The 10,461-nt window shown below is 52.9% G+C and overlaps 1 protein-coding gene, 1 long non-coding RNA gene and 1 pseudogene across 3 annotated transcripts in view; 1 reads left to right on the forward strand and 2 right to left on the reverse strand.

Moving 5' to 3' along the window:
* The window catches only part of LOC106723211, a 13,063-nt pseudogene extending 12,425 nt beyond the window's left edge, over window positions 1-638 (reverse strand).
* LOC102373872 overlaps window positions 1-4,340 on the forward strand; it is a 4,923-nt gene extending 583 nt beyond the window's left edge. Inside the window, exons 1-3 of one of the 2 annotated variants that reach the window (XR_325447.3) lie at window positions 840-930; window positions 1,824-2,033; window positions 4,058-4,340. This is a non-coding gene — a long non-coding RNA (uncharacterized LOC102373872). Of the gene's footprint in view, window positions 1-839; window positions 931-1,823; window positions 2,034-4,057 lie in introns of those variants that run through there. The other variant, XR_003092279.1, reaches the window with a different exon arrangement.
* A 2,544-nt stretch (window positions 4,341-6,884) lies between these two features.
* LOC112548613 (zinc finger protein 585B-like) overlaps window positions 6,885-10,461 on the reverse strand; it is a 9,847-nt gene continuing 6,270 nt past the window's right edge. The window contains 2 exon segments of the mRNA XM_025194847.1: window positions 6,885-9,879; window positions 9,881-10,461. The exon segment at window positions 9,881-10,461 is cut by the window's right edge and continues 33 nt beyond it. Of these exon segments, the coding sequence (XP_025050632.1) occupies window positions 9,021-9,879; window positions 9,881-10,461 (1,440 nt within the window). The 3' untranslated portion in view covers window positions 6,885-9,020.

A 10,461-nucleotide genomic window follows, 5' to 3' on the forward strand; every position in this document is an offset into this window, starting at 1 on the left:
TCGTGGGGATGCAGCCAACAAGTCCTTTGCATATCTCTGCAAAACATTAGTGCTTGGACCTTTTCTGATAGCAAGGACCCACCTCTGGCCCCTCTGCAAAGTACTCGCTGAGTACTTTAAGTACCTGACCTATGCTTTAATTATTACTTTCATTCTTTAATTTTATGGTGGCTTTTGCAACAGAGGTTGGGGTTTTTTTTGTTTTTTTGTTTTGCCTTGCAGGAAATGTAGCCCACTTCACTGCCTTATAAGTCTCTCAGTGTTGAGACTTTTCAAATTTTGAAGGTTTCACTCCATGCCAGTTTTTCTGTTGCCCTTATTGGGCCTATTCCTCCAATATCTTCTGTAATATATATAATTTGTGGGGGCTGGACCCAATGATCTGCAGCCCCAAACAGTCTCCGGAAATCTATATTTACATCAGTCCAAAGTGAGCGTCAATGTTTTACCGAAGTAGGGTGGTTCTACTTTGCACTGCTATAATGGACTACGCGAGGCCCGTTCTTTAACCTCCACGAAATAACTTCTGGAAATGTCAAAGTATCCATGAATTCAATGTGTATTATTGTAACTTACCCTTGGAAGGAAAGTTGCTTTCTTCTCTCTTCCCAGCAGCCATTTATGATGCTGCAACTCCACTCACCGTCTCCCGAGTCGGGGTTGTCATTTAGTGTTCATATCTCCTTTTCACTCATTCTTCCACTTTATTTTTTTTAAATGAATGAATATCGCTACAGAAACTTTAGTGGGCAATAGACGGAACAAAACTATACTGTAAATATGAAGAAGTCCTCGTTCCTGCCCGAGAGAGAGCCGTATAACTGCCGCTTTTCAGCAGTTACAGCTACAGTATTCCAGTGGGGAGACTCCCTGCAGGGAAATGCTGGAAGCCCTGAGGCAGCACGGAGGATTTATTATTCAAATTGACCTGTAATTCTTCTTAATTTCCCTGGCACGATCCAAATTCCCACGACAAACCGGCTAATCATCCTATTTTGTTACGGCACGCGCTACTCTGCACAGACGGGGGGGTGCTCCAAGTCCGTCTAACTTATTTTACAGTTCTGCAACTTCAAGAGATTTAAATAAATGCACTTCTGCTGGTGTCGATGAGGGCAGAATCTGACCTTTAGAGAGTGCTTCCATACGAGCCATAGTTTGCGTGGAAAGGGGAAAAGGCTAGGTGTGGTTTAAAAATAACACAGTGGTTTGAGTTTAAGATCTCACGATGGGTTTTCAGGGCTGCCCATTTATTTTCACCCATAACTACCCTTTCCTGGTGGCACTGACAGGTCTGTAATCCCACCCAGCATCCTCCTGACTAGTTTTGGTTGCTGCTGTTTGTTGAGGGTATTTTTATTTTTGTTCTTAAATCCGAACTGATGTCTTACACCTGTGTGCTCACACACGCATCGTTTCTGCTCTTGTTAGTTTTCACGGGCTAGTAAATGAAAACGCATCAGACAACTAACGTGGCAAATATAGAAATAATCAGCCTGCTGCTAACATAATGAAATCTTTTAAACAAATACTTGCAAAAATCATTTATCATGAAACTAGTTAGCCTGTTGAAGGGTTCGATTGATATACGAATGGGCTGTACAAACATGGTCCTGCTGCTTCTCTTGGATGCAAGCAGGTAAACCCTCAGGCCCACCTGGTATTTGTATTTGGTAAGACCCTGTTAAAATGCAGATCCTTTTGTGTTAAGAGCGGAAAAAATGCACCGTCTTCAGCTTTTAATATAAAATGTAGCAGTTAATTACGATGCAGTTCGTCTCATTTATATTTTTCCCCCTTTTTTTTTAAACTTTTTTTTACAGTTGGACAAAGAGAACCTACAAACGTGACTCGGAAAGAAGAGAAAGCTGAAAACAGAGGTTACACAATCAGAAACAACCGATGAAGCTGGTGTGAAAGAAGCACAGATGGATGCTCAAGATGCTCGGGGACGATTACCATTGGCAGAGGCAGAAGTAGAAGAGATGGAAAAACCCCACGAACCACAATCTAACAATGTTGCGTTTCAAAAGGTTGGGTTATTTTAAATGTATTAGATTCAAATTTATTTGTAAAACAAGCTAAGACCAAAAAAAAAATCTGAACCTGTTCAGCTATTGATTGTAAAAATAAAAGACAAAGTGGCTGCAGATGGAGCTGGAGATCATGAAGAAACCAAGCTGGAAAAGGTGGAAGGAGCAGACTCATCCTGTCGAAAAGTCGGAAGAAACAGCTGAGTGGGGGCGAAAAGAAAAATGAGTCTTCTCCTGAAAAATGCAAACAAGCAAGCAGAAGGGAGCAGGAAAGTCAGTGACGGCGGGTTCCCGATCAGACACGAGGACAAGGGATAAAGTCCTAGGAAAAAAAAATAGCTGGACCTCAGGGCAGGAATAAGCCTGAAAGCTATGGAGGCACCAGCTGCATCAAACGGCAGTCAGCGCCCGCTGTTAGGCTTTTGTGAGCAAACCAAATGGAAAAAAAGTCAGTGCAAATATATGAAGGGGGAAAATGGGATGTAGGTGGAAGCCATGCTGGTGTGAGACAAAAAGAAATGCAAAAATCTAGCACGCTTGGTTCCAAAATGATACCTTTTATTAGACCAGCTGAGAAATTGCAAAAAAAACCAAACCAAAAAGCCTTTTTCTGCAAGCTTTCGGGCACATGTGCCCTTCATCAGGCTCAGGGAAAGTTCCAGGTAGTAAAAAGTCCCTGTATGTAGGAAATAAACTTCATTTTTGCACAGAGGGAGCAGAGACTGGTAAAAAATGTCATGCATAAGAGGGCACTCCAGGTACAGGATTTTGTAAGGCTGTTATAAAACGCGGGAGGGGAAACGAGGGATTGACGTGTACATTGTGAATGATGTTCTGACACTTAAGGCAACGAACTGGTAAAACTGAAAGTCTCAGGGCCTAAAGTTGCTAGGCATATATACACTATATAGAGATATCTATATACACTATATATAGATTTTTTTTTGTCCATTCTAGCAAGCCTACAAACAAAGAAAAATGTGTGGGTTAAGTCTGTTTAAAAGGAGAATTTTCCCACCAAATTTGGATATTTCCAAAATCTGGTATTTATTAGATGGTTGTGTTTTGTTTTGCCATCTTCATAGGAATGGGAAGGAAGGGAAAGCTTAAAAGTTTCCAAGTCCAGATCTTGGATGCAAAGTTGAGATTTGACATTTGAGATTTAAGTTATTCAGATTTAAAATAGTAATGATTCCTCTCCACAGGAGCTTGAAATAGGCTGTCAAATGACTTCTGGAGGCTTACACTTAAAAAACATCTAGCCGTTCTAGTAAAATTTCTCCCCCTGCGGTCACAGACTTCAGAGCGAAACCCTATCACGAGGTCAGACTCTCCGTGAAGAAAAGAGGATGTCTATCAACACTGAAGCTTATTTTAACAATGAAAATGAAACCAAGATGAAAGGGGCATGGTGGTGACCACACTTGGAAAATTCTTAAAGCTTGATTTTGTTTTGTTTTGGGGTTTTTTTGCCAAATGCTAGATTGAGAACAGAGGAGGGGAAATGCTCCCTGCTCCTGGGTGTATGTATTTAGAGCGTGCTTTCATGTCCTATTGGTGTTTGGTGTGAATCTTTGATGTGCAGCAAATCGGTCCATATTTGAAAAGTGCGATCTCAACCCCAGCTCCTATGTTGTTTTATTTTTTTGACTCGTGCTCTTGGAAAATAGCACATGCTTAAATCATGGGTGTATACCTGCAGGACTTTAAAACAAAGCTTTTGGAGAATCCTGATGGGATGCGAGTGTTGCTGTTTGATGCAGCCTGCAACAGCTGCTAGATTTTGTCATGTTTTGGGCTTTTTTCCTGAATTAATTTAAGTGCATTCTGAGTCAAGGGAAATAACAGGAACAGGCCACTTTTGCACTGTCCATTGGTCTTGCTCATTAGCTGAATTGATGAGGTATCTCCTCAACACTTCTCCAGAAAACCTGCCCCAGTTTCCATTGTTTAAGGAAAATCCAAGGAGGTGAGTCAGTTGAAGCTAAGGCAGCTTTATTAATATTTTTGTTCTTTTGTTTCAGCTGTACTTTTACGTGTTTGCATTGCATTTGGAGAGACTAAACTCTGAAGATGACATTAGCCCAAAGTGACACCTGCTTTCTGGATGTGTAGACCAAGGGAAGATAGACCGTCCATCTCCGATGTCAGTCTAGAGAGCAACGGACCATCCCGAGACAGGATCGGGAGCTTCAGCCACCGCCTGTTACTCTTGGATGTTAACGCTTCCTCTTTTCAGGACTTCTCTTTGTTTTTGTTTGGAAAAAATGGCAGAAATGGTGATGTTGTTTGACTGACTTCCATAGCCCAGCCTTCAAACAAGCTTCCAAAACTGGAGCATTATGCTTTGCATAGTTATATGTCTATATTAAACTTAATTTGACTTTCATATTTTTTCTCTACCTTAGGGTTGTGCGAAACAGCGTGCACTTCCATTAGACAACACATGTGATGCTAAGTGTTGTGTGACCACAGGGAACCACAGCAAGCCAATTATAGCAAGTCACAACTCCTCTTTGCGAGTTTCCACTTACTAGGTGCTCACGCTGTGATCAAAAGGTGTGACTACAGCTCATGCAGGTATACCCGAGCTGGCTTTAAACTAACAAGTACAGGCGCTGCTCCCTAAACATAGGGTGACCGTAGCTGCCGGCGTGGCCAGAACGGACCCAGATGCCCAAGCCCAGTCCAGGGCAGTCGGTCAAAAGTATTGCAGAGCAGGGGATGTTGAATAGCCCTGAGAAGCTGCCAGAAAGCAGAGCAAACCCCCCCCAGAGCTTCAGGGGGTCCCCAGCCCCCTCTCCTGGCTCCAGCCTGACCCAGTGCTGACCCACATCAGCACCCCCAAAACTCAGGGACCTCTAGCCACTGGCAGCCGTGGCCCGGGGGACTGGGTCCTGCTCTCTGTAGCTGTGTCAGGTAGTGCCCCCCCGTGTCCACACACGCAAGGCCAAGGAAGGGCCAGGAGGGAACAAGGTGGACATCGCAGAAATCATCGGGAGCAGCGCTGAGGATTGCCCTGTCCACGACAGTGGGAAAAGCAGCTGGCGCAGGTGAAGGATGGAGGCAGGAGGAGGGGAGGGGGAGGATTTTCTTCTGCTTCTGGTGACTTTAAAGCCCCCAGCGGTTCCAGTCCAGAAGCGGGGGGCAGCTGTGCCACCGTCCCCCACCCACCTCCACCCCCACTCTGGATCCACCCCAGACCGGAGGGATGGCGGTCTAACCTGTCGCAGAGGAGCATTTAACCGCCGAGGTGGAGCTTCCACGTACCAGAGGTAGGAGCGGGCACGCGGGCGTAGAGTCAGAGAGAAGCGGGGCTGCAAGGGAGCTCCAGAGTTCACATCTAGCCCTGAGGCAGGATCGTCCCTGTCCAAACCATCCCATGCAACCATCATCTAAACGCTACGTAAGACTCCTCTCAACCCTGACACAGCACAGACCTAACACCCAAACCTGCCACAGGGGAAGCAGGGAGACCGCGGCAGCCCAGCGTCCTGCTTCTGTAAAACGTTGTCAAATTATGCTCAAAAGGGTCTGGGTAGGGGGCTATGCCCCCGCTATCGAGGAAGGCAAACCCCCCCAGTCTGCACCAACCTGACCATGGGGTACAATTCCTTCCCGACTCCACATACAGCACCGGTCTGACCCCGAGCAAAGGGGTAAAACCCTCTATCCAGGACCCGCTGGCTTTGCTCCTACCAGAAGAACCGGCACAGCGCAGTCGAAGTCACCAGTCTGAGCTGTAGCCAACACCCAGTGCCTCTGGGGAGGCTTAAAAACACCCTGACACACTCACAAAGCGTACGTCCCCTTCGACCTCCTGGTAAATTGCTCTTGTGCCTGCTCCTAATGCAGCCCGTTCCAGGCCTCGGCCACCCTGTTAGAAAGTTTATCCCAACATCCAAGCCCAATCTCTGTCCAGCCCGTTACCGTCTCAGCCCGGGCCAGAGGACCTTCTCTTCTGGCAGCTTTGCTGGCCGCTCTCCCACCCCGTTGGGCTCCGCCGGTCACGTCCTTATCAGGGAGGGGCAGAGGTCAGGGCCCATACGCTTGCTGAGCGCTGGTGTCTCAGTGACCACCTCCAGCAGGATCTTGTCTGTATTTTTCTGGTGGTGCGATCCCTGGCCTGGCCGTAGCTCTCACCGGGGCTCTCCTTTTGGCTGCACGTGGTGTTGGCAGCTGATGGATGCTTTGAAGCGCCGGCCGCACCACAAGAGCGCTGCGCCAGTCGGCACCCACCCCTCGCCCACCTGCCGGCAGCCCCCATGAAGCCCAGATGTGAGCAGCCACAAAGGCCGAACCCCCACCTGAGCCAGACACAGCTATTTGCATCCCCAAGTCAAGGAGGGGCTGAGCTGTCCCTGCAGTCCATGCCATCCTCCCCCTTCTTCCTCCTGCAAGGAGGGCAGCATAACCAGCACGGGAAGGCGCTCCCCCAGCTCCTGCAAACGCTGACCGGCCACAGCGGGACGCTCCTGCCACGCTCGCCGTGGAGAAGACCCCCATGCGCGTTGCAGCTTGCGACCTTCGGTCAGCTGCAGTGAGCGCCCCAGGGGACTTGCCGAGCTCAGGAATAGCACACAAATCCCTGCCTTTTCCTGCTGGAGAAGTGGCTGCCAGACCCAAGTTGCAGGGCACCCGGGGGGCTCTTTGCTGGGTGTACGCTGGATCCACTAGAGCTAGGGACTAACCTGGGACTCCTTTCAAGGCACTTCAGCCTTTGGGTTTTTACATGAGAGGAAAGCTGCCGGTCACCCCTGCCCCAGAGTGGGAGGTTTTCAGGTGAAAGGCTTCAAAGCCCGTTCCCACCCCAACCTGGACCCTGAAAGCCAATGTGCTTTCAGGGTCCAGGAAAGAAGAGACTCCCTGCTGCCATCAGAAAGCTTTTATTTTATATCAACTCCAAAAAAAAAAAAATAGAATTGCAGGGACTGGACCCGAAAGCTGCGTGAAGCCCGGCTCGGGGGTAGCAGGGATGATGCTGCCAGTGCACTGTCCATGGGGCACGAGCCACACATTGAATCATAGAAATTTAGTGTTGGAAGGGACCTTGGGAAGTCGCATCTAGTCCACAACCCCCTGCTCAGAGCAGGACCAGCCCCAACTACATCATCCCAGCCAAAGCTTTGGGACACGTGCGCTGACAGTTTGGGGAGGGAATAAAGGGGCACCCACCAGGTGGGAGAGGGCCCGTGTCAGTTCACCAGCTCCTGCATGCCGTCTTCCTTCTCCCCAGCTGGCCTTTGCACCCACGGGGAAGCTTGAACTGTGCCCAGCACCAGGCCTTGCGATGACTTTTTGAATCACCGTAGCACCCTGGGGTCCTGCTCGACGTCCAGGGCTCCACCGTGCCACAGCAGCGGTTCTCCAGGCACCCCGTGGAAAGTGTCAGCTCTCAGCTCTTCCTCCGTTGCTGGTTATGGAAAGAGACTAGCGCGGTTCTACGGTCACAGGATTCCAGGCAGACCACAGCAGGGCAGGACAGCTTTGACACTGGATTTGTAGTTGAAAGCTCGGGGTGTAGCTGGCAAGGGGTGCAATCGCTGACACGCTAACAGCGCTGCTACAAGGATCTCCCGGGTGCCTTAGCTCTCCGGCTGATGATTGCTGTGCTGGAGGCGGTCAGCAGGGCCTGGCCCAAAGAAACTGGGCTGACAGTACAGGAGGAAACACACAACCAGCAAAAGGCAGCTGTGTGTGCATCGCTCCCTCAGCCTCCTTTGCCCAGGCGGGGCAAGTGCCTATTTAAAAACAGGAACGGATAAAGCCTCTCTGCCAGGGAGCTGCTCCTAATGCTTCATGCTGGAGGGGCACCCACCCTCGCGGGGAGCGCCCGGCTGGCACCGAGACCCGCAGGCAGAGCCTTCTCTTTGGGTGGCGTTAAGTGCATCGATGCTCCCATTTGCCCCACGCATAATGAAGTGCACTTTGGAGCGACAAGGCCGGGATAAAAGTGCTGCCGCCCTGCGTCTCCTGGGGCTGTTCGGAGACTGAGCGCCTATGGTTCAGCAGAGACTGGCTGAACGCTCCAGCCGAGAGCCCGTCCTCTCCCTGCCGAGTCCAGTCAGAGGCTGAAAAGCACCCAAGGCCTGAAGACAAGAGATGGAGGGGGACAGCTGGAGTGCGCTCCACTCCTGGATGCCTCTCCAGCTGGCACCACACGTGCAATCTGAGGGCACAGCTCTCCTCAGCCATCCCTCTGCCCCAGACCCAGGCACTGCTTCAACGTGGATCACTACAGGGTGGGAAACAGGTTTCCCCGGGGCCATCTCCCCTCCACACACACCAGGGAGGTCAGTGGCTGCACCCGGGACCCAACGGACTGTGCTGTACCATTCAGGCTTGCTCTCCCGTCTCTGCATCCAGGTACCATACAGAAGCGTGCCGTGTTGGTGAGTCCGGGGTCTCCCTACCAACCCATCAGTTTTATCCCCTTTCACAGCGGAGCGGGTTCGAAATGAGAAGGAGCCTGTGGGAAGGTCACTGTGCTCCTTCACAGGGAGCTCCCCTCAGCTTCCAGCCGTCTCACGACTGATGCTGCCATTAGTCACCGCCCACCCACAGGATCTCCGTTCTGAGCAGCACCCCCCAATGCCCAAGATCCTCTTAGCTCCCCGTCACTGCAGCCTGCGTGGACACCACAAATTCCCGCCCTTGGAGCCTTCTCTGCATCCTGTGCTGCCGGCCCCTGTATGGTGCTCCTGCAGTCTCCTGACTGCAGACGTTGCCCGGTTCGACTCTGGTGCCTTTCGTGCAACGACTGGCAAGGCTCAGAGCTACCTGCAGCACAGGCAAGGCGGCTGGAGCAGAGGCGGGCTGTCTTCGGGCTGCACTATGCACTCGGTGCCAGCCCCACCAGCCTTCGCTCCACGGTCGCGCTCCTGTTGCTTCCAGGGTTTCAGCTTCTCCAGCAACGCCGCTGCTCCCAGCTGGGGTCCTCGGGTGCCTTGCTGTGGTGGGCTTCAAACTGTCGTCACAGCCCAGGCCTTACAGAGCCACGACCTGATGCGGGCCTCCCCGGGGTGGCGCGAACCAGCCGCCGCGACTCTCCCCCTGCACCGGCTGCAGATGTGCGGCTGCCCCCACGCACGGGCTCTCCGGCTTGTAACAGGTTTGGGCTTCCCGCCGGAGCTCTCCCTGCCCCGCTGGCACGTGAACGGCTGCCCCGAGGCAAGGGGCTGGAGGCACGCTGGGGCATTTGGCCTGCAGGAAAGGCCCAACGAATGCAAAGGGCCCTTCGCCGCTGGGCTGCCCAGTGAAGGCATCCCCAACAGGACGGTCCTCAGCACCAGGGGGCATTTCCTTGCGCGAGTGCGTGCGGCTGTGCGTGAGCAGGTTGGGCTTCTGGCTGAAGGCTTTGCCGCAGTCCGGGCAGCGGTAGGGACGCTCACCAGTGTGGGTGCGCTGGTGTGTGAGCAGGTTGGGCTTCCAGCTGAAGGCCTTGCCGCAGTCTGGGCAGCGGTAGGGGCGTTCGCCGGTGTGGGTGCGCTGGTGGGCGAGGAGGTTGGCCTTCTGGGTGAAGGCCTTGTCGCAGTCGGGACAGCGGTAGGGCCTCTCGCCCGTGTGCGTGCGCTGGTGCGTCACCAGGGTCACCTTCTGCCGGAAGCCCTTCCCACACTGCGGGCAGGTGAACGGGCGCTCGCCATCGTGGTCGCGCTGGTGCAGCTCCAGGGCTGTGGGGTCCTTGAAGCTCTCCGGACACAGTGGGCAGGCATGCAACCGCTTGCGCAGGCGGGCTTTGAGGCAAGGGGCTGGGCTGGCGGCATGGACCCGCTGGTGTGCGCGCAGGGCCAACGGGCCAGCCAGGCACCGGGGGCACTCGGGGCAGGGCAGGGGCTGCCGGCCTCTGATGGCTGAGCAAGTTGGGCTTCTGGCGGAAGCGCCGGCCGCCCTGCAGGCAGGCGTAGGGGCGCTCGCCGGTGTGGGTGCGGTAGTGGGTCACCAGGTTGCCTTTCTGGTTGAAGCGGCGCCCGCAGACACCGCAGGGAAAGGGTCGCTCGCCGGTGTGGATGCGCTGGTGCGTCAGCAGGTTGGTCTTCAGGCTGAAACTCTTCCCACAAGCCTCACACGGGAAGGGCCGGCTACCTCGGTGGCTTTCACGGTGCTCGGCCAGATGGTCCTGCTGGCTGAAGTTCCTCCCGCACTCTGGGCACGGCCAGGCCCCTTCCCCAACATGTGCCACCTGCTCGGCCACTCCAGGGAGCGCCTGCCCCGGGCTCTCCCCACGTTCTGTACACGTCTCTTGCTCTGCGTGGCTGCCTTGATGAGCCACGAGATCCACCCACAAGCTGAAACTCTTCCCACAGTGGTTGCATATGAAGGGCTTCAAGGCCCCATCGGCTGGGGGTGCCACGGTGCCAGGGCCCAGCTGGGTTCTGGGGAGAGCCTGGTCGAAGCCACTGGCACATGTGGGGGGTCTCTCCCCAAC

This window comes from Alligator sinensis, unplaced genomic scaffold, assembly GCF_000455745.1.
Source record: "Alligator sinensis unplaced genomic scaffold, ASM45574v1 scaffold769_1, whole genome shotgun sequence".
In the NCBI taxonomy this organism is placed as follows: domain Eukaryota; kingdom Metazoa; phylum Chordata; order Crocodylia; family Alligatoridae; genus Alligator; species Alligator sinensis.